The sequence below is a fragment of the Mastigoproctus giganteus genome, chromosome 4 (assembly GCF_048544385.1).
Source record: "Mastigoproctus giganteus isolate SK-2022 chromosome 4, ASM4854438v1, whole genome shotgun sequence".
Lineage (NCBI taxonomy): Eukaryota > Metazoa > Arthropoda > Arachnida > Uropygi > Thelyphonidae > Mastigoproctus > Mastigoproctus giganteus.
Window position 1 is genome coordinate 82,884,449 of NC_143578.1, and position 25,082 is coordinate 82,909,530.

Genomic DNA, 25,082 nt, shown 5'->3' on the forward strand with positions numbered 1-25,082 from the left:
AAGGACAGCATTTCATATTATATACATTATGCTATCAAACTTTTTGGCACAAAAAGGATGATAACCTAATATGTAAAATAGTGACTGCTAATGATGTAGAGGTTATGCATTTAGTTAATTTCGGGTGAAATGCTAGTTGGAGTGAAGTCCATTGAGTTAGAATATGGACGAGTAGTTGGAATATGTTTAAGCTCTCACTGCTGAAAGAATGAAGATTAAAATGCTGCAAATGGAATCATTTGAGTATTGTAAATACTCTAAATCACCTTTGGAGATTGAGGTGTCGGATTTTAAAATTTTATGGATTTAGAGGTATACTTGTGGTTGAGCAGATTTATAGTAGTTCATTTCAGTGAATATCAAGCACAAACAACTAAACTTATTTTCACCTGTAAACATTTATAATGATTATCTTGTTCTTTCATCTGTTTTTGTGAGCAAAATTTAAATTGCATGGAGAGCAATGGTCTTATTTCTCACAGTTTAACAAATTTGCCCTGTTATGAGCCTCCCAAGTATTGCATCTTTTAACATGCAACTTTAAAAATTTTAATTTCATATCCTGCACGACAGCTCACAATGAACAACTTCTTTACAACTGTTCTCTGCGTGATGCCACTAGAAACCACCTGTTATTGGATAAGGGACCAGTTAGTCCTGAGACATGCTGTCATAGCAGTCTTATCTCTAAAACAAATGGGCAGTTAACTTATTGGTGAGTCATTAGCATTAGCATTAGTAGAGGCATTTGATGCAAGAAAGCAAGCTTATGCAGCATCAGCCAAAAAAAAAAAAAAAACCACTTCCATTTCACCCCTCTGTTCGTTCAAAATACCTGCCCAGCTGAGCCTTAAACTTATTTAGGCTATCAACCTCCACTACAAGGGATGGAAGTCTGTTCCACCAACCAACCACCCGCTGGCTAAAGGCAAATTTCCACACGTCTATCCTACATCTGTCTGTCCTCAATTTGAATTTATGCCCTCTCAGGTGATTATTCTGAGCTAGAGGAAGAATCCCATCAGCATTGAGCATGCTCAAACCATTCAAGGCTTTATACACCTCTATCAGATCACCTCGCTGGTGCCTAGTCTCCAGACACTGTAATTTGCAAAACTTAAGCCTTTCTTCGTAAGAGCACCCCTTTGTTCCATTCACTAATCTTGTTGCCCTTCTCTGTACTCGTTCCAGCAGCTCTACATCCTTCTTGAAATGAGGCCTCCAGACCTGTATACAGTACTCTAGGTGTGGCCTGACCATTGCCTTATACAAGGGAATAATCACCTCCTTATCCCTGGTGGAAAAATTCCTGTATATCATTGACAATACTCCATGAGCTACTCTTGCAGCCCGTCTGCACTGCTCAGAGAACTTCATATCTGCCTGCACAGCCACCCCCAAGTCCCTTTCATTCTCTACCACTGTCAGTGTAGTACCACAGAGTTGATACTTTGCTCTGGGGTTGCTGTTTCCCATGTGTAGTACTTTACATTTGTCAATGTTAAACTTCATTTGCCACCTCTCAGCCCATCTGCTCAACCTTTCCAGATCCTGTTGCAGCAGCATAGTGTCAGTAGTGTCCTTGACAACCCTGCCAACCTTTGTATCGTCTGCAAACTTGGACATTAAGCTTGATATACCATCATCAATATCATTTATAAATACAGAAAACAATAATGGACCCAACACTGAGCCCTGAGGGACTCCACTAATAACATTAGTCCACGATGAGCAGTGTCCATTGATTACCACTCTCTGTCTTCTCCCCCTCAACCACCCCTTTATCCATAGCAGCAGTTTGCCTCCAATGTCACACTGCTCCAATTTGTGTAGCAGTCTTCCATGTGCAACAGTATCAAAAGCCTTTCTAAGATCCAAGTATATAATATCAAAGTTATTCCCTGCATCCAGTTCTTTTGTGACTGCATCATAGTATCCAATCAAATTGGTAAGGCAAGACTTCCCCTTAACTATTCCCCTTAAATAGCTCGGACACATGCTGTGTCCGAGCTATAACTGAAGTCTTGTCTAAATGATCCTGCAGTGCTTCTTTAACCAGTGCCTCCATTAATTTTCCTGGAACAGAAGTTAAGCTCACAGGTCTATAATTACTTGTGTCAGCCTTTGATCCTCCTTTGTGAATTTACCAGAGAACAATATAGCTTCCTTGTTCATTTTACTGATTCCCTTCAGGGCTTTGTATACCTCCATTAGATCTCCTGTAAGATGTCTAATAACTAGGCTTTGCAGCCTGCACTTTCTAAGCTGTTCTTCGTATGAATGTTGATTAGCACTATTTTCCAGTTTGCTGCTTGTCCTTCTTTGAGCCACTTCGAGAAGCCCTATGACTTTCTTGAAGTATGGCTCCAGACCTGGTTGCCAATATTTTAAATACAGTCACACCATCACCTTATATGAAGGAATGATTACATCCTTTTCCCATTGCAAAGGTCCTATATATATATATATCATTGATAGGGCTTAATGGGCATTCCAATCCATCTGTTTACATTGCATGGAAAATTTCATGTTTGATTGTGTCAAAATTCCTAGGTATCTTTCATCCTGATCACTCCCCCCCACCAAAAGCCCAACTCCTAGGTGCAAAACCTAGGGGATAGAAATCATTTTCACCATATAGAAAGAAGTGTCCACTTGATATCAACGGTTCAACCGTTGCTGATCCTGCTCGGATAGCTGACAAATTGAATGAGAATTTTGTATTTTTCTTTCGTTTTTTTTTATGAAAACCCCAAACATGAGAGGTATTAGAATCTATAGTATTTAGTACCATGCTTGGGTTGGAGGTTGAGAAGACGAAAGAAGATATTTGTTGACATTAGACTTGAACTTCTGTAGACTGTAATTTTCAGGAAATATGTACGAAGGAAGTTTGTTCCAGAAAACGGCAATTGAATGAATAAACAAGGAAGATGAAAAGTTGGTTCTGTGAGTTTGAAGTTGGACAGTAAATGGATGTTGGCTGGTGGTGGCACGTGTTTGGTCTGTTTTGAGAGCGAGAGTGGGAATTAATTAAAGAAGCCAACTGAGAAGAACAGTGCCCATGGAGGTATCTGTAGAAAAGGCATGCAGCAGGAACAGTATGTCAATGAGACAGTGTGTGGAGAGACTCTGTTAGAGAGGAGTCATTAATTAACCTAACTGCCCTCTTCTGAATGGAATCTAGAAGCCTGAGAGAGGTTTTGGGGGCACAACTCCAGATGTGGGAACAGTATTCCATGGTAGGGCAGATTTGGGATTTATACAGAGTGAACAGCTGTTTGGAAGAAAAGTAATGCCGAGAAGGAAAGAGAAAACCAAGTTTTTTAGATGCAGAGGAAGCAATATTTGTAATATGCTTGTACCAAGAGAGATTAGAAGTCAGGGTAATTCCCAAAAGAGATATATTATTTTGCCTAGAAATCGGAGTGTTACCAAAGATAAGCATAGGAGCAGAAAAATCCTTTTTGCGAGATATAAGACAAGACTGAGTTTTAGAAGTATTGAAATCAACTAAGTTGTCTTTACCCCACTGTGTTGTGTTGTTTGTTATTTGGTTTTTAGGAGCATTAGCAACTAAGGCCATATTTCTCCGGGATATGCGGTGGTCATTCCTTAACCTTTCTGCATCCTCTGTATTTTGTGGTGACAGGCTCGAACCCCCGGTCTAATCAAGAAGCGTGTGCTACGCACTGCTGCTCCTTCCCACCTGGCTATGGAGGCGCCTTTTGCCCCACTGGAGAATTATCTGGAGGTTGGAATTTAGCGGATATTCCAGAAGTTGAAACTGATTGAGCAGGGCAAAAAGTAAAAAAAGTAAAGTGCAGCCATTATCAACCCACTGCAGGATGGAAGCCTCCTCAACAATTCATGCTGAGGGAAAATGGACCATAATCTGCCACGCTGGTCCAGTGCGGGTTGGCAGATCGACCGTATTCAGCAGTCAGGGGCTCGAACCCCGGTCTACTCAAAGAGCGTGTGCTACTGCACTCCCGCTCCTGCCCACTCGGCTACGGAGGCCTGAGCAGGGCAAGGTTTCTCAAAATGGAAAGTGGAATGCAACGTGCTATCGTTGGCAAACTATGGATAGGATTTCCAGTCAATGGAAGAAGGTCATAAATATACAAGAGGAAAAGAGTGGGGGAAAGAACTGAACCTTACGGGACACCAGCATTAGCGGAAAAGTTAGAAGATAGAGAGCCATCTACCATCACCCTCAGTGAGGGATCAGAGAGAAAACTGGATAACCATTTACAAAAAACAGTTGGCAAACTATAAGATGGAAGCTTGTTTAGAAGGCCTTTGTGCCAAACTTGATCGAAAGTCTTTAAGGTGTCAAGAGGAACTGCTTGTGTTTCACCGAACTTTTCCATTGAATTAGTCCATAAATGGGTAACATAAGCCAGAATATCACCAGTGGATTGACACTGGCGGAATCCATACTGGCGATCATTGATCAGACAGAAGGTTTCTAGGTAGTTTAAGAGTTGGGAGTTAATTGATTTCTCCATTACTTTAGAAAGAGTAGAAGTAATTCCAGTGGGACGATAATTGGATGGGAGGGACTTGTCACCCTTTTTAGGAACTGGCTGGATATGAGCAAATTTCAAAGCAGAAGGAAAAACACCTTTGGAATAAGAAAGTGAAAAAAGGTGTTAAAGAGCAGGAGTAAGTTCAGGAGCCACAGGTTTTGAGAACAAGTGGAGAAATACCATCAGGACCTGGAGCTTTCTTAGCATCAAGATTCATCAAAATCCTTCTGATATCCTTTTGACGGAAGACCACAGGAGGCATTGAATGGAGCGTGTTAGGAATGGTGGGAGGTGTTTTACCAAGATCATTAATACATGAGCTCGAAGAAAAAAACGGGATGCTAGCAGATCAGCTTTATCCTTGGCTGAAGTGACAACAGTACCATCTGGTTTGGACAGAGGTGGGAGCAGAGATGGGCAAAAGTTGCGGCCAATAGCTTTGGCAAGAGACCAGAATGCTCGGCTACCATTAGGGCAAGAAGCAAGTTTTCTACTCTTAGCCTGTTCAAACTCTAGTTTGGACTGATTAATAACTGCTTTACAATTGTTGCGAGCTTTGGTGTAGGCAGAAAATGAAACTGAAGAATTAGAAACAAGCCAATTACGATATGCAACGTTCTTCTCTTGGACAGCCTTAGCACATTTATTGGAAAACCAAGGTTTAGATAAAGGACGAGATTTTAAAGTGGAGTGTGGGATAAAGGATTCCATTCCTGCAAGAATAATTTCACTGACACGATCTGAGCAAACGTTGACATCAGAAGTTTTGAAACAGTAATCAGACCAAGGAAAAGAAGAAAAGAAGTCTCGCAGGTCATCCCATTTTGCATTCTTGTAATGCCAAACAATACGAGGTTGGGAATAGCCATGAGATAAAGGTTCCATTGGAGAAGAGACAATCACCAAGTTGTGATCTGAAGTGCCTAAAGGACCTCTCACTTCAACCTTGTACTTAGAAGGGTTGTTTGTGAGAAAAAGATCAAGCGTATTGGCTGTATGATTAGGATTGTCCGGTATTCTTGTAGGTAGATGAACAATCTGTGCTAGGTCATTAGTAATTGCAAAAGTCTCAGCATCTCAACCTGCTGGGTCGGTGTGACTAGAAAACGGAAGCCAGCTGGTGTTGTGAACGTTAAAATCACCAAGGAAAATTACCTCACTGTTAGGAAAGTTGGACTGGAGAAAGTCAAGTTGCAAAGAGAGGAAGTCAAAGAGCTCCAAGTGATTAGTGGAGTTGTGAGAACAGTAGAGACAACAGATGAATTTTACAGAATGAGGGAGAGAAATTTTAAGCCAGAGAAGATCGAAAAGGGGAGATTCCAAATTACCAAGTCTCTGACAGGAAATATCGGAACAGACATATGCACAAGTACCACCTTTGAGGTGAAAGGAATCGTACAGTGAATAGTTTGGGCTCCTGAGAGCAGTAGTTGAATCAACCGATAACTGAGATTCTGTTAGAAAAAGTGCATGGGATTTGGCAGAAGGGTTGTTTGTGAGAAAAAGATCAAGTGTGTTTGGCTGTATGGTTAGGATTGTCCAGTATTATGTGGTCATTAGTAATTGCAAAAGCCTCAGCATCTCGACCAGCTGGTTTGGTGTGACCAGAAAACGGAAGCCAGCTGGAGTTGTGAACATTAAAATCACCAAGGAAAATTACCTCACTGTTAGGAAAGTTGGACTGGAGAAAGTCAAGTTGCGAAGAGAGGAAGTCAAAGAGCTCCAAGTGATTAGTGGAGTTGTGAGAACAGTAGAGACAACAGATGAATTTTACAGAATGAGGGAGAGAAATTTTAAGCCAGAGAAGATCGAAAAGGGGAGATTCCAAATTACCAAGTCTCTGACAGGAAATATCGGAACAGACATATGCACAAGTACCACCTTTGAGGTGAAAGGAATCGTACAGTGAATAGTTTGGGCTCCTGAGAGCAGTAGTTGAATCAACCGATAACTGAGATTCTGTTAGAAAAAGTGCATGGGATTTGGCAGACTACAAGTGGAAATGGACATCATTGAGATTCGAATTGAGACCACGTATATTTGTGAAATGAATTAGGAAGTGTTTGGGAGGTTTAGATCTTTTCACAGATAAGCTTACTCTATTAGTTTGACTATTCATGGTGTATTTAATAGTAATAAAAAGTGTGGGGGGGGGGACATGCTGTATGAAGTAATGCAATTTTTGGATATGGCGTACACGTGGTAAGAATATACAGTAATACCCCGAAGTTACGCGATAGGTGGGTCCGACGAAAATCGCTTAAGTCGAATTCGCATAACTCGGGGTAAAAATTTGCATATAAATACATATAAATTTTGTTTAATTGGGACCAAGGACTAACAAAAACACTAGTTTAAAAGAAAAATATTTAATAAAATTGCAGTTATTAATACAAATTATGTATTAAAAAAATAAATGAGTTACGTAAAAAAGTTATTTCGATGTCGATGGCTTCATAAAATCTAACAAATTCGTCTGACGACACAGACTTCTTTGTTTCCGCAGAATTTCTTCGTAGCAATCTAATAATTTTTTATTCCTTGCTTTGTAGCTATAACGCGTTCTTCGTTGGAGTTTCTGTTTTCTAAAATTTTTAAGCCCTTTTCAATTGAGCTGAGACCTGTCAAGCTTGCAATTGTCATGTGCTTTTCTGGTGGAACTGGGTCTGAAGTGTCGGATAATTTAGTGACGTTTTGCTCACGCATCTCTATGATCTCATTCATTGTCAGCTCCTCACTATGTGAATCCAACAGCTCGTTGACATCATCACCATTGACTTCCAAATCTAATTGCCTGGCAAATTAACAACTTCTTCTATCACATGAGCGACACGATCAGTTTCTGGCGTTGTTTTCGTCTCGTTTTTGAAAAAAAAATGGACAGTTTCTTCCAGACACCATTCAATGTTTTTTTTTGTGAATTTCATCCCAAGATTCTTCAATGATTCTTACGGCATCTAAAACATTGAATTGATTCCAAAAGTCTTTAACAGATATCTCACTATTTTGTCTCATAGCTTCATTCAGACGTGCAAACGAACGCCTCGTGTAGTAGGTCTGGAATGATTTGATGACTCCCTGGTCCATCGGTTGAAGCAAGCTGGTTGTGTTTGGAGGCAAAAACACAACTTTCACACAGTCGAAATTAATTAGGGTGGCAGGAGGGTGACCGGGTGCATTGTCAATAAGAAGCATCACTTAAAATGGAATCTGTTTAGATTCGTGGTGACCAAACCAGTCCTCAAAAACGGAAGCTGTCACCCAAGCTTTATGATTTGACTTCCAAATCACTGGTAAGCTAATTTTAGATATATTTTTTAAAACTCTTGGGTTTTTGGAGCGATAAATTAAGAGATGTTTAACTTGCAATCACCAGCTGCATTCCCGCTAACCATCACTGTCAATTGGTCTTTGGAAACCTTAAAGCCTGGAAAGTTTTTTTTATTCGTGAAAACGATGTAATTTCCGACAAAAGTTGAGCATGAATTCGAATGCACACATATAAATATGACAGTTGGAATGCAAATTCTTGTATATGTGTGCAGCTCATGCGGCAGCAAAGTTGAATTTTGTTCATTTTTCGCTCTCACTCTCCGCCGTCGCACCATATATCAATAGCATATGAAAAAAGACCTTGAAGATATTGGGTGGCAGTGTTGCCAAACGAAAAAAATCAAGAACTGCGTAAGTCGGGGTATTACTGTACCCAGATCTTTGACATAACGTGGCCTCGACAATGCCCCCAGCATACACACTACTCGTACTCCCTCCAGTCACTATCTGGCAGAATAGAGGTAGCAAGATTATACACTAGCTGATCTGGAAGCCTCCTAAAGAGTTACCAATAGGTTCGTTCTGATGTACTAACTAGTGGCAGGCCTACGAACACCGTTTTAGAGCTGCATCCTTGAAATGTAAGGAAGATTGGATCTCTCCATGATGTTCATCATAACCTCAAAAGTGATCAGTCATACTGCATGATGGAAGAGATGGGTTGACTGGAACTTAGCCCTGGGGACTAAATATGGGTTTCACCACTTCAAGCCTCCAATAAGCAAAGTGGTGGTATTGCACTGGTTAATGAGAGTCATCTACCACCTAGTATTGCCTGGTAACACAGAGGGGCGGCATTCCTCCATGTGGTGTGGGCGCCACACCTCGACCCTGCTTACATTGGTTCACACCTGGGTGGTCACTCACCGTGTGCTTGTTGCATGGAGGTTATACCCAGGATTACTAACAGACCCACCATCGTGAAGGTGCAAGCAGAGGATTTGGCTGTCACAGACCGCCCGGACTTTGCTGAAATTTGGTCCACTCGACTTGAGTGTCACCCAAATATCAGTTTCATCAGCGTTTTAGACTCCCAGGTAGCAAGTACATTCTCTCAGATATGCCAGACAAGTACAAGTACTTGTCTGGCATATCTGAGAGAATGTCTGTGACAACTTCAACGATCTACATTCACACATGAGGAATTCTCTGGGGAAGTGGAGGATATAAGCTTATTAAAGTCTTACAGGGAGCTAAATGATTTTGTAATAACTGAGAGAAAAGAGGAGGTGAAATTGAGATCTATCCAGTTATATTAAAGGAAGCCACAGAGGAAGTAAGCAAAACCTTAGCCATAATTATGAGAGCATCCTTGGACTCAGGGGAGGTCCCCATGGACTGGAGATGTGCAAATATATCCCCAATTCACAAAGGTGGATCAAAGGGTGACTTGAATAATTACAATTACAAACCTGTTAGTTTAACTTCTGTAACGGGGAAAATAATGGAGTCACTGGTTAAAGCATTGAAGGATCATCTAGACGAGACTGCAGTTATACTTCAGACACAGCATGGGATTGTTAAGGGGAAGTTTTGTCATACCAGTTTGATTGGATACTATGATGTGGTCACAAAGTAACTGGATGCAAAAAAATAATTTTAATATTATACTAGGGAGCTTCGCCCACCCCCACTTTTCTGTGTACGTCAAAGATTTGACTTACGTAGTAAGTCAAATCTTTTCTATGTAAAAGACACTGTGGAAACCCACTGGTCGATAACTAATCAGGAAATGACCTACATTATTATTTACCTGTGCATTTGTAGCACGTGGCATTCTGAAGGTTGAATAAATATGAAAAACTCCAGAGTGGTGTACACATGAGGAACCAACATGGTGGCAAGCATTGGGAAAACAGTGATTGACAAGTTGTGACTCTCATATTTCGACAAATGGACAGGAACAAAGCAGTGATTGGCAGATGCCACTTCTTTCCCCGACCACTGTCTTCCTAGGTTGATATGCCTAGGGTGTTTTCCCTACATTTGCCGCTGTTTTTAAATCGAACTTGTTTTCCCAATGCTTTTAAAACAGTGCGATGGAGGTATAAATACCTTACCTAAGCTAAACCTCCCCCACCTTGACGATACGAAACAATCAGAAAAGGAGTTGCTTTCACCTGTCAATTATCACAGTCTTCCTTGCTTTCATCGAAGTACCTGCCGGTGTATACAATACTGGACTTCAGCCAATATCACTATGTATAATTATTTACCTGCGTTTACATAGGTCGCTTAGGAAAAGGACTTTTGCTTCAGGGTTCCATAATACATAAGGAATATCGTTGCATCCGAAAGAGCAGGACTAAAATATTTAACTGAAATATTTACAAACTATACAAATATTTAAAATATTTACAAAATACTAAACTATGGTATTTACAAATATACAATATTCAATAATATACAAAAAAACATTACAATGGAACATCAAATGTTAGACAGTGAATCACGTGCACGAGGTTGGTGAACATGGAGGTAGTTGTCAGTAATTATTTGCATTTATAGTGATGTAATTGCCTCGCCCTCTTCTCCCATTGGCTCGAATAAATATCACTAGGAGGAAAACTTTTTTAATGTATAGATAGATACTTGAATTTTAGGAAAGCTTTTGATACTGTTTCACATGGAAGACTACTGTACAAATAGGAACATTATGGCATTAAGGGTAAGTTTCTGCTATGGATAAAGGGATCATTGAGTGGGTGAAGACAGAGTCTTCTCCCACTCAACTGGTGGTAATCAGTGGACACTGTTCTTTGTGGACTGATGTTAGGCAAGTCCCTGAGAGTTCGGTTTTGGGCCCATTGTTGTTTTCTATATTTATCAATAATATTGATAAAGGTATATCAGGCTTAATGGTGCCTCCGTAGCCAGGTGGGAAGGAGCAGCAGTGCGTAGCACACGCTTCTTGTTTAGACCGGGGTTCGAGCCCGTCACCACCAAATACGGAGAATGCGGAAAGGTCAGGGAATGACTACCGCATATCCCGGAGCAATGTGGCCTTAGTTGCTAATGCTCCTAAAAACCAAATAACAAACAAACATCGGGCTTAATGTCGATGTCTGCAGATGATACAAAGGTTGGCAGGGTTGTTAATGGCAGTATGGTACTGCAACAGGATCTAGAAAAGTTGGGCAGATGGGCTGAAAAGTGGCAACTGAAGTACTGCATATGGGTAGCAGTAACCCCAAACAAATGTACCAACTGTATGGTACTACACTCAGCATTGTGAAATGCCTGGGGGTAATTTTGTGGTCAGATATGAAGTTTTCTGAGCAGTGCAGACAGGCTGTCAGAGCAGGACATGGGGATCTTGTCAATGATATACAGGAATTTTGCTTGCAGGGATAAGGAAGTGATTATCCCTTTGTATAAGGCAGTTGTCAAGCCACACCTTGACAATTGCCTTATACTCCATGTCTGTGTACAGACATGGAGGCCTAATTTTGGAAGAATGTAGAGTTGCTAGAACAAGTACAGAGAAGGGCAGCAAGATTGGTGAAGGGAACAAAAGGGTGCTCTTACCAAGAAAAGCTTAAGTTAAGCAAATTGCAGTGTCTGGAAACTAGGTACCTGTGAGGTGATCTGATTGAAATGTATTAGGCCATGAATGGTTTGAGCTGGCTCAAAGCTGAAGGAATTTTCCCTCTTTTTCAGATTACGAACCTGAGGGATCATAAACTCAAATTGAGGAAAAACAGTTGTGCAGAAATTTTCCTTTAGCCAGTGGTAGTTGATTGCTGGAAAAAAAAAATTCGTCTGTTGTTGTGGAAGTTGATAGTTTAATAAGATTCAAGGAAGAGCAAATGGGGGGGTGAAATGGTGTTTTTTTTTTTTTTTTTTTTTGCTGATGCTGTATAAACGCTTGCTTTCTTGCAGCATATGCCTCTGCTAATGCTAAGTGGCCAGTGCTCTGTAAATGCACCTGTTAGCAAAGGCACATGATGCAAGAAAGTAAGCTTATATAGCATCAGCTAAAAAAAAAAAAAAAAAAAAAAAAACCCGCTTATTTCACTCATTCACTCGCTTCAAATGTTTGTCTAGTTCTGCCTTGAATCTATTTAATCTATCAACTTCTACAACGACAGATGGAAGTTTGTTCCAGCAATCAACCACTCACTGGCTAAAGGCAAGCTTCCGCACGTCCTTCTTCAATTTGAATTTATGTCCTCTCAGGCGATTATTCTGAGCAAAAGGAAGAATCCCATCAGCATTGAACATGCTTAAACCATTCAAGGCTTTATACACCTCAATCACATCACCTCGCAGGTGCCTAGTCTCCAGACACTGTAATTTGCAAAACTTAAGCCTTTATTCATAAGAGCAACCCTTTGTTTCATTCACTAATCTTGTTGTCCTTCTCTGTACTCATTCCAACAGCTTTACATCCTTCTTAAAATAAGACATCCAGACCTGTATACAGTACTCGAGGTGTGGCCTGACCATTGCCTTATACAAGGGGATAATCACCTCCTTATCCCTGCTAGGAAAAATTCCTGTATATCATTGACAAGGCACCATGAGATACTCTTGCAGACTGTCTGCACTGCTCAGAAAACTTCATATCTGCCTGCACAATTACCCCCAGGTCCTATTCGTTCTCTACCACTGTCAGTCTAGTACCACAGAGTTGATACGTTATTCTGGGGTTACTGCTTCCCATATGTAGTACTTTACATTTGTCAATGTTAAACTTCATTTGCCACTTCTCAGCCCATCAGTTCAACTTTTCTAGATCCTGTTGCAGCAGCGTACTGTCATCAGTGTCCTTAACAACCCTGCCAACCTTTGTATCGTCTGCAAACTTGGACGTTAAGCTTGATATACCATCATCAGTATCATTTATAAATACAGAAAACAACAATGGACCCAACAATGAATCCCCCACTAATAACATTAGTCCATGAAGAGCAGTGTCCATTGATCTGTCTTCTCCCACTCAACCATCCCTTTATCCATAGCAGTAATTTTCCTCCAGTGCCACACTGCTCCAAATTATTCAGCAGCAGTCCATGTGCAATGGTATCAAAAGCCTTTCTAAGATCCAAATATATGATATCAAAATTATTCTTTACATCCAGTTACTTTGTAACTAGATCATATTATCCAATCAAACTGGTCAGACAAGGCTTCTCCTTAACAAACCCATGCTGTGTCTGAGCTATAACTGAAGTCTTGTCTAGGTGATCCTGCAGTGCTTCTTTAACCAGTGCCTCCATTAATTTTCCTGCAACAGAAGTTAAACTAACAGGTCTGTAATTACCTGTGTCTCCCTGTGATCCTTTTTTGTGGATTGGGGTCACATTTTCACAGTCTGTGTAACTCCCCTGAGTCCAAGGAAGCTCTCATAATTATGGCTAAGTGTTTGCTTACTTCCTTTGCTGCCTCCTTTAATATAACTTGATAGATTCCATCCACCCCCAGGTTCCTTTCTTTTGTTTATCTTCAACAATTTCTCCTCCACTTTGCTCTCAGTTATTACAAAATCATCTAGCTCACTGCCAGAGTTTAATTCACCTCTGGCATTCCCCTCCCCAAATAACTCCTCGTGTGTGAAGCTAGATGCAAAATATTTATTTAGTTTGTTAGCTACCGGAGCAGGATCATCAACAGTTGAACCATCGATATCAAGTGAACCAATCTGATTCATCCCCTTCCTTCTAGAGTTTACATAAGTAAAGAACTCTTTGCTGGTTTTCTTTTTCTTTGCATACTTTTCCAAAGATTTCTCGTAATCTGCCTTTGCCTGCCCAACCTGCTTTGTGACTTGGTTACAGACCAGCTTATAATCTATCATAGGCTTCTATGTCACCTGTTAATTTATATGTATCCCATTCATTTTTTTCCCTCTGCGACATGTCTAATTAGTTCATCTGACATCCATTTAGGCCTAAATCTTGAACAGTATTTCTTAGTTGGTATGAAAAATCCTAGTAGCTTCCAAGATTAATTTTTTGAATGCTTTCAACAGCAAATTTTATATTTGCTGTTGGTAACATCACCAGTTGGTCCCACCGTAGTCACCTTTACGAAAGCAAAAACCCTTCCCTTTACCCTTGATGGTAGTTAACTCTTTGAATAAATTCCACTTCAGCACACTGTGATTACTGCCACCTAGTGGTTCCTTTATCTGCAAATTCTTAATGCATGAAGAATCACTACTGATAATCAGATCAAGAGTATTATTCCCTCTAGTTGCCTCCCGAACATGCTGCTGTAGAAAACAATCATTGAATAAATCCCCAAAAACCCTTGCTAGTGTGTGAGTGACCAACCCACAAATTCCAGTCAATCTCTGGGAAAATAAAATCCTCCATTATAAGACACTCTGATTTACTGTTCCATCAGCACCTCTGTAGCCAGGTGGGCAGGAGCACCAGTGCATAGCACACACTTATTGATTATACTGGGGTTCGAGCCTGTGCCCACCAAATACGGAGGATATGGAAAGGTCAGGGAATGACCACTGCATATCCCCGGAGCAATATGGCCTTAGTTGCTAATGCTCCTACAAACTAAATAACAACTGGCTCACTCTATTTCTCTGCAAATTGCTCATTATACCTCATCAAATTCATTATGCGTATAACACACACCTACTTTCATTTTTCCTTTCCCAGTGATTGTCACACCAAACAGACTCGCATTGCATTGTCCACCAACATCAATTGGATGCATTTCCTTAGATTTTATGTGTTTAACTAACAGCATAACCCCTCCTCCCTTCCTGTCCTGTTTATCCTTCCTATACACATTGTACTCCCCAAATTCCAATTCTGCACTGCTTATGTCTGTGTGACACCACATCTCTGCCTTTGATGTCTTGACTAGCATTGCAAGCTCATCAAATTTATTAACTATATTTCTAGCATTGGCGTACATGTAAGTATACATGCACCTGTTTCTACTCTTAGTTACCCTAACACAGCCCATATATTTACTTGTCCACTATGTCTCCCAGCAGTCCTGGAAATCCCCATTGCCTTGCTATCCATGCTGTTGCTTATTTCAATAGAAGCAGTGCAAGAATCACTTTCACCTCTGCCAGCGGCTACTGTTAATCTAGTAGTCCCTGTATCCCCACAAGCTAGCAGTTTTCTGACCCATCTAACACTAACACTGCCTCGATAGCATCAGCAAATATTCTTGTGCCTTTTCTATTTAAGTGTATCCCATCCCTGTAGAAGTAGTCTCTCCTGTTAACAAGTACAGTCCAGGCTGAAAAAAAATTCTACCCCTTGAGCCTTGCACATTCTTTCCAGGGCCAAATCGATTGACAAGGCTCTCATCATATACTCCCTTCTATCGTGTCTGGGCAGAATTGCAGACACTTACAAATTCAACCCTAATTCTCGGCTTTTGTTCAACAGTGACCTGTACTTGTTAAGTAATTCTGCCGGTCTCCTACTCTTAATATCATTAGTGCCAACATATACAACAATATCACCCTTTGTGCCCTTACAAGATATCTGTTCTACAGAGTCATCAATCTTTGCCCCTGGCAAAGATTGATGACATGATTGATGTCATTGATGACCTGGCAGACATACCCTGGTCCTGTTCCACCTATCCTTTTTGCACAGTATGTTCCCCGTTTTTCTGATAATAGTCACTTACAACAACTAGTTCCTTTTGGACCAGTGCATTCTGCCTTGGGGTTTGCCATTGTGTTGCATGATGTTGAAGTGCAAGCTCTGGCATTGATGTGCGCAGCTGAGAGCTTGATGGGCCCATCAATTTAAATCCTTTGAGAGCATCCACCCTGTCCTTCAAGCTCTTATATAGGCCCATAACAACACTGAGTTGGTGAGTATTAGTGAATTCACGCTGTTATCACTGTTCCCATCACTTATACATTCTGAAAACCATATAAGTGAGTACTATAGAGCAGTAGTATTGAAATTTTTTTGTTAACAATATTTACAATATTCTTGAAGAATATTGTATCCTTTAAAACTTGTCCCCAGATTAATTTCGAATAGTATTCTATGTCATAATTCCATTTATTGTACTGATGATGAACTGATGAATTAATACAAATGCATGATGAACACAGATAAATTTAGCATATAGTATTAAAAAAATATAGTATGAACGAGAGCTGTAATGCTCATTATGTTCTACGTTGATATCAATATTTGTAAAAGAATAAGAGAAGTTTACCTCAGTACGATACGTAGACCACTTCCGTATGATATGCTCCGGAAATTTCTGGAAGGTATCATACAGCAGTGTTCTATGTATCATATTCAACTAAATTTCTCTTATTCTTTTACAAATAAAATATATAGATAATTTTTCAGTAAAACCAACTTCATATGGTAGTGTACCTACCTATTGAAAGCATTTCGTGTACCCCAGGGTGTACATACCATTAGTTGAATACTGCTTCTGCAGGCTCTTGAAATTTGGTTTGCACCAAGTATGAGTGCAGAGATATAGTGAATATATGGTACACTTTTCCATAGTTAAAGGTCATCTGTAGATTACACTCTCAGGAATACAGGAAATATTTCAACTACAAAAATATCAACAGCTTAAAAGTGGTGTGAGTGGGGGCACACAACCCTTAATGTTTATTTGTACAATCTTTGTGTAGTCCTTTTTCATGTTGAGCTTAACATTAAGGGTTTGTCCTCCATTCTATTTCTTCTTATGAGTGCAGATACCAGTTTAACAAAACCTGATTTCAGTGTGGGTGCACCTCATTCACATTCCTAAGCTGTTGATATGTGTAGCTATCATACTTTGCATTCCTATGATCTGCAGGAAAACTATTAATCATGGACAAGATTTTTATATTTGCCATATCTTGGGACCTACTTTTTAGCATTTTATACACAAGTTTTGTAGGTTTTTTTTTTTTTTTTTTTTTCCCTTCTGTTATGTCATGTTTGACAGATGGCACTTTTTTTCTGTTATTTTTTTTAAAACTCATATCTTTCCATTTACTGTTTGACACAAATTTTCTCTAAATGGTGATGTATTTTTTGTTTGATTTACTAGATTTATGAATGATAAACTGTTTGTTTGGCATTTAATAGATGTGAGATGAGTGATTGTATCTATCTTTTTTTTTTTTATTTGGAATTAACTGGAATTAATGAATTATAGGTAATATATCTGCACCAGTGAGATTCTACAACTTGGTTCATTTATATTTTTCTGTAAATGTTTTTTTTTTTTTTTTTTGCAAGATGCAGTTGCTGGATGAAAAGTTGGAAATTGAGGTAGGGAAGAGGGATATAGAAAATGAATAATATTAAAGGGGAGAGGAAAATGAGTAATATTAAAGGTTGTTCTCAAATGATTATTAAGTCTATTCAAAAGATAACAAAAAAAAAAAAAAAATCAAATAAATGCAGGCATTTGTGTTCAATTTAGGGATACAACAGATGGAGGATTAATGTTGCTTTGAAATGGATATTATTCATTAAAACATTAGCCTTGTTCTATTCAATAGTGCTGTGTAGTTTGTCAGTGCCAGAATAAATTTCATTCTTAATGTATAGTGTGCAGTGCAAGTTTTATCATCTAGTCATACCATTTGTATAAATTAGTTTTCTACAAATATTTAAATAATATTACTGGTTCTTAAATAGTTCAACTTCTTTTGTTTCAGAGACAACCAATGAATATTTAACTAGGGGCAAGCGATTAACTGTTTATTCTTCTGATGAAGATACCAGTGATTTAGACTATAGTTCCAGAATTCGCTCGTTAAAATCACAGATATCAAGTCCTCTGTCACAAATAGATAAGAAATTACTTATGAGGAATTCAGATGGTAATGTATATCCTGATTTATGTATACAAATACATTTACAAAATTTTTCCTATACTTTTTCTAAAAGCAAATCATATCTATTTGTAGTGTATGCATTATTCAAGAATTTTGTCTCTTCTTTTTTAATGAAAACCACAAACACGAGTGATATTAGAACCTATAGTACTTAGTATGGTGCATAAGTTTGAAGGTCAAGAAGATGAAAGACATTACTTATTGATATTAGACTTTAACTTCTGTAGATTGTAATTTTCAGGAACAAGTATGAAGGAAGGTTGTTCCAGAAAACAGAAGTTGAATGAGGAAGAAGAAAAGTTGGTTCTGTGAGTTTGAAGTTGGAGGGTAAAAAGATGTCGACTGATTGCAGCATGTGTTTAGACTACTTTGAGAGAGAGAGAGAGAGAGAGAGAGCACGGGAATTATAGAAGCCAGTTCAGAAGAACGGTGCCTATGGAAGTATCTATAGAAAAGGCATACAGCAGAAACAATGTCTACGAGACAGACAGTGGAGAAACTTTGTTAGAGATGAGTCATTAACCTAATTATCCTGTGAATGGAATTTAGAAGCCTGAGAGAGGTTTTGTGGGCATCACCTCAGTTGTGGGAACAATATTCCATGGTAGGACAGATTTGCGATTTCTACAGCGTGAACAGCTATTTGGAAGAAAAGTAAATTTGAGAGTAAAAGAGAAAATCCAGTTTTTTAGATGCAGAGGAAGCAATGAGAGAGAGAGAGAGAGAGAGAGAGAGAGAGAGAGAGAGAAAGTAGAAAGGAATCACCAAGAAAAAGAAGAATGATGATATCCAGCTCAGGACCCTGGGTTTGCCAACCCATACTCATGTGAGTCCCTGGGGTTATACCAAGAGAGATTAGAAGTCAGGCTAATCCCCAATAGAGATATATGATCTTGCCTAGAAATCAGTGTCATTAAAGATAAGCATAGGAGTAGAAGAATCCTTTTTTCAAGATATAAGACAGGACTGAGTGTTAGAAGGATTGAAATCAATTTAGTTATCTTTGCCACACTGGAGCATTATCTGAATCAGCATTTAAAGATTTGGTAGTGGATATTTGAGCAGGGCGAGGTTTCTCAAACTGAAAGGTGGAATGCAATGTGCTCTGATCAGCAAAATTGTGGATAGGATTTGTGGTCCATAGAAGGTCATTAATATACAAGAGGAAAAGACTGGGAGAAAAAAAACTGAACCATGGAGAAGCTAGAAGACAGAGAGCCGTCTACCATCACCCACCATGAGCAGTCAGAGGGAAAACTGGATACCCGGTTACAGTTGGCAAATTATAAGATCAGTGGTTTTCGACCTTTTTTTAATAACGGCACCCCCTAAGTAATTTAATTTATTTTGTGGCACTCCTAATCAAATTTTCTGCCTGTTAGATCCGATTCTCTCTCTGTATATACACACTGAGTGATCACTGAATTATGACCACCCTTATGAAAACTGAATGTGACCCGTTGACCCATGAGGTACATCCATGCGCCATTAAACCTCAATACAAACAAACAAACCCATGAGGTACAAGAGTGCGGAGTTAGTCGACCTACATAGCATAGATAAGGTGTCAGTGGTTCGGTAGGTAGTAAAATTCCGAACCTGAGAGAGGATGGGTAAAAGGAAGGATTTATCGGACTTTGATAAAGGACAGGTTGTGGGTGCTCGGACGAGCTGGTGCCTCATTTTCCTAAACGGCTGAACTGGTGGGGTGTTCGAGAGCCACCGTAGTTAAAGTGTACCAGGTTGGCGTCAAAATGGTTAAACAACGACCCGACAACAAAACTGCAAAGGTCAGCGAAAGGTTGATGTTAGAGGTGAGCACCAGGTCTGATGACTCGTAGAGGCAAACAGATGCAGCACTATTGAAGAATTGACTACTCAATACAACATGGGCCAACCCGGAACAATATCTGGCATGACCATATGTTGCATGCTTGTATGTATGGGCTATACCAGCAGACGACCCTATGGTATCCCCTCTTAACCAAGGTTCATTGGCGTAAAAGACTCACCTATTGCAAAGAGCATGCAAGTTGGACATTAGAAAGACTTGATGAAGGTGTGCTGGTCAGATGAGTCACGTTATTTAGTCCACACCATGGATGGTCTTGTATGGATTTGGCATCAACATGAGGCTCTTAATCCATTTTGCATGGTATCAAAAGTGCAGGCTGGTGGAGGTGGTTTATGGTGTGGGGCATATTTCGCTGGCAGGAACTTGGACCCCTGGTGCATGTGGAACAACGTATCAGTTGTCTCCACTATCGTCAACTGCTTGCCAACTGTGTACACCCCGCTATGTTACACTTTTTCCTAAATGGCGATGGTGACTTCCAAGATGACAATATGCTGAGTCATCAGGCACTTGTTGTGCAGGAATGATTTGAGGAACACAGTTCTGACTTCCAGCATATCGATTGGCCTCCGAATATTCCTCCCCCAATATCAATCTCATAGAGCACTTGTGGGACACTATGGAAAGGCATATCAGGCGTCTGGATACACCAATCACCTCCATACCTACATTACTGACCACATTATACACATCTTGGTTGGCCATACCTCCTGAACGCTTCCGACATATTGTTGAATCAATGCCACATTAGATAGCTGCTGCTGTACTGAGGGCAAAAGGACCTATGAAGTATTATGTAGATGGTCATAATTCAGTTATCATTCAGTGTATATATACAGTATATCTAATATTGAAAATATATATGTTATATGATAGTTATTATAATAATAGAACTATAAACAAAATTACAATTCATAATACAAAATATATATATAATAATTTTATTCTTTATATAGTGATACTAAATAAATATCAATTATAGATCACCACAAATTAAAAAGATACTGTACACCTTTATATAATGAATGTTGTTGCGGCATCCCAGTTGAAACTACTGCATAAGGTGGAAGTGTATTTAGAAGACCATTTTGATCATATATGGCATAAATTTTATGTCAAATACGATCAAAAGCCTTTGAAATGTCGAGAAAATGCTTGAATTTCACCAAATTTTTCCATTGAATATGTCCATAGATAGGTAACATAAGCCAGAATATCACCAGTGGATCAACACTGACAGAATCCATACTAGCAATCATTGATCAGATGGAAGGTTTTCTAGAAAGTTTGAGTTGGTGATTAATTTATTTCTTTTACTTTAGAAAGAATAGAAGTAAGTGCAATGGGACGATAATTGAATGGGAGGGATTTGTCACCCTTTTTAAGAACTGGCTGGATATGAGCAAATTTCCAAGCAGAAGGGAAAACACCTTTGGAATAAGAAAGTCAAAAAAAGGTGACACAGAACAGAAGTAAGTTCAGAAGCACAGGTTTTAAGAACAAGTGGAGAAACACCATCTGGACCTGAAGCTTTCTTAGCATCAAGATTCTTAAAAATCCATCTGACATCCTTTTGATGGAAGACCACAGGAGGCATTGAATGGAATGTACTGGGAATGGTGGGAGGTGGTTTACCAAGATCATCGATATACAACTTTAAAGAAAAATAGGATGCTAGCAAGTTAGGTTTATCTTTAATTGAAGTGGAAATAGAACCATCTGGTTTTGACAGGGATGGGTAAAGAGTCAGCCAATAGCTTTGGCAAGAGATCAGAATGCTCGCCTACCATTAGGACAAGAAGTAAGTTTTCTGCTCTTGGCTTGTTTGAAATCTAGTTTGGACTGATTAATAACTGCTTTACAATTGTTGCGAGCTTTGATGTAGGCAGAAAATGGACCTGGAGATTTGGATACAATCCAATTAACGATATGCAACTTTCTTGCTTACCACATTTATTGAAAAACCAAGGTTTAGATAAAGGATGAGATTTTAAAGTAAAGTGTGGAATAAAGGATTTCATCCCTAGAAGAATAATTTTACTGACACGATCTGAACAAACGTTTATGTCAGATTTTAAACAGTAATCTGACAAAAGAAAAGAAATCTCACAGATTATCCCATTTTGCATTCTTGTAATACCAAAAAACACAAGGTTTAGATTGGTCATGAGAGAAAGCCTCCACTGGAGAAGAGACCATTACCAAGTTGTGATCTGAAGTGCCTAGAGGACCACTCACTTTGACCGTGTACTTAGAAGGGTTGTTTGTGAGAAAAAGATCAAGCATGTTCACTGCGTGGTTAGGATTGTGTAGTATTCTCGTAAGTAAATGTACAATCTGCATGAGATCATTAGTAATTGCAAAAGCCTCTTTCTGGGAAGGTTGGACTGGAGAAAGTCGGGTTTCAAATAGACAAAGTCAGAGTTCGGAGTGATTAGTGGAGTTGGAAGAATGATAGAGGCAGCAGATGAATTTTACAGAATGTAGCAGAGAGATTTTAAGCCAGAGAAGATCGAAAAAGAGGAGATTCCAAATTACTAAGTCTCTGACAGAGAATATCAGAACAGACATGTGCACAAATACCACCTTTGAAGCAAAAGGAATCATACAGCAAATAATTTGGACAACTGAGATGAGCTGTGGTAAATCAGCTGATAACTGGGACTCTGTCAGAAAATTTTGTCTGATTTCTAGAATCTTTGTAGATTCTGAATGGAAAGTTAAATTGTGAATGGTGTTTTTGGAATAGTTTTTTCAGAAAAAATGAGAATCATACAAGTCTATTTTCCTTTTTGCATTTTGAAAAAAAATATATATAAAATTTTGGCCTGATAAATGATATCCAAAGTCAGAACCAATACTTTTTTTTTTTATGTCATGTAGAGAGGCAAGTTCTTCTTGATTAATACTATGAAAGTAAAAGAACTACTTTCGTTAACTTTTATATCTTACTGCAATAGCCAGTTTTTAATGCAGTAACTCAAAGTGGTAATGATATTTGGATTAGTTTTTAAAAAAATTGAGAGAAAAGTTAGAGTATCCATTAGTTAAGTTGCAAAGCTGTGGTCATTGGGTTGTGTGCATGTGCTCTTTGAGTTTGAATGTATACTGTCACAAAAAATGTATGGCATTGTGAACAAAGTGATGTCCAGTTTTGTTTCTGTAACAATGAAGTTATAACTTCCCTTCCCTGTTCTGGCCAGGAACTGTTGAAGAGTTTGAAGTAATTTTTTTTATTGTATTGCAATAAGAGAAGAAATGTTTACTTTTTTGTGATTCTAGATAGCTAGTAATTAACACCAGGTCATTTAATTCTGATGAAAAGATTTTTCAAACATTTGGCAGGGGAGGACCTTTATGCCTTTTTTTTTTTTTTTTCTCTTGTTTTCAGTGGAAAATGTGAATTTTCCTCAGTAATATCTGGTAGTTTTCTTATTTAAAAATATTTTGGCATAGAAGGTGCTATGCTTTTTTTATATTAGCAGCAATGCTTAGATGATTATGGTGTCGAAGCTAGCAAAGACTAGCTTCGATGTCAAAAAATCTTAAATCTCAAAAAAATAGTTTTCAAGCATTCAGTATTTATATAAGATTTTTTAGGGAAATTTGTTTTAATAAGCGTATCAAGATTAAAACACCAGGAACAATATACAGAAACAAAAGGAAAGAAGATGAAAATGAGAAAATAATTAAGCATGTATGTGATGGCAAGAAGGAACCACTCTTTTTGAAGTTACACCCTGTGTTTAATTGCTGTAATGTTTATGTGTGAGATTGGTGGTATTGTAGTTTTAAACTTGGAAGAATCAGGAGAATGAAGAGGTTTGCTCCTGATTGATTGGGAGTACTTAATTTCTCTAAGCTCCAGACATCCAAAAATTCCACTGGAGGTCTGGCATTTAATGTATGCTTATCTTCTAATTTATTTATTGTAAGAGCTTCTGTAATGCATAATTTGTATTCATTATTTAATTTATCTGGCATACATATTGTGATTTGTTATATGAACTGTGTATACGAATCAATAATTCTGTGTGGCTCATCTTATTTCAATAGCTGTAATTATGATCATACATGTGTGTTGGAAATACTAGAGTGGCCATATGATGGACACGACTAAACCAGTATATTTTTCTAGGGCAGTTGTCCTGACAGTTAATAAATTATGTTATTTAAGAAATTTATTTCATAGATGATTTTACTAGGATTTTTGAAAAAATTCTAGGAAAATCAACTTTTGAATATGAGGAGGAAACGAATTTTATATTTTAAAATTATAGTTAGGGAAGGACATTACATGGTTGTTTTCCATTAAGATTATTACTAAATATAATACCACTTATACCATGGGAAATTAATAATATAGTTTATTAAGCTATTCGTTTAATGTATAGTATTAGTAATGGCTGCATGGTGCAAGAAAGCCTATGGCTTATGCTGCACCAGCCAAAAAAAAAAAAAAAAAAAACCCCGAATAAAACAATGATAAAAAAAAAATAAATAATAATAATTAATAAAAGAAAAGGAAATTAAACCTATCATCCTATGCGCTTCCCTCACCCGAAGGTACTATCCAGATGACCTTTGAATTTCCCCAAACTCTAAGCCTCTACCACCAATGTAGGCAACTTATTCCAGTAATTTATACAGTATACCAGTATACTGTATGTTAAGGTAACGTTTCAGGTATCTTAAGACCGTGCTGCTGACAGACTTTTCTTGCCGATGCTCCCAAAAATCAGTATGCACATCAGATTTCCGGGAGCATCGGCAAGAGGAGTCTGTCAGCAGCACAGTCTGATGATGGGTATCAGTATGATACCTGAAATGTTACCTTAATGTATAGTAGTTTAGGCGAATAGCTTAATAAACTATATTATTAATTTCACGTGGTTATTATATTTAGTAATAATTTTAAAATTAATTTTAAAATATGTTTCGAAATGTTCCTAATTTTATTCTCTAGTGAGATATGATATGGTAGATTTACATCAAACTACTGTGCTGTCATGCAATCTATGATACTCTGCCATATCATAACTCAAATTATAAAATTAGGAACATATTTCAAATCACGGTTATAAAATTAGTTTTCTCTTGTATTGAAAACGTAGTCTTGGAAAACCAGAACCATAACATGTCTAGCATTCAGAGTTTAAATTGTGTAAAATGTTTGTTTTCAATTGTATGGTTACATATTGGAACCATACTTAAAATAACTTAAAATAATCTATAAATAATGATGTATGGTGTTAACATATTTTCAAAAAATGTATATGTTGGGGAGGTTGGGCACAAATCTTGCAAAATTTTGTTAAACATCCTGAATGATTCTGATGGTGAATCTGAATGTTCATGTTACTAATTGTATTTTGGAGAATTTTTTTTTTTTTTTTTATATCAAAGAGAATGGATTAATAAAGAGTGAAATGTTTTTTTCTAAAGCTTTGAAGTCTCCAAAAAATATACTAAAGATATTAAGTTTTTGCATATCAGTATTATTACTTTTAATTCTGAACAAAATGTTTGTCACACAGTAAAACATTTGTTCAATTTC

The 25,082-nt window shown here is 38.3% G+C and overlaps 1 protein-coding gene across 1 annotated transcript in view; it reads left to right on the top strand.

Moving 5' to 3' along the window:
• The window catches only part of LOC150086874 (uncharacterized), a 66,269-nt gene that overhangs the window by 30,110 nt on the left and 11,077 nt on the right, over nt 1–25,082 (top strand). Inside the window, exon 3 of the mRNA XM_090372307.1 lies at nt 17,491–17,655. Within this exon, the coding sequence (XP_090228433.1) occupies nt 17,491–17,655 (165 nt within the window). The remainder of the gene's footprint in view (nt 1–17,490; nt 17,656–25,082) is intronic.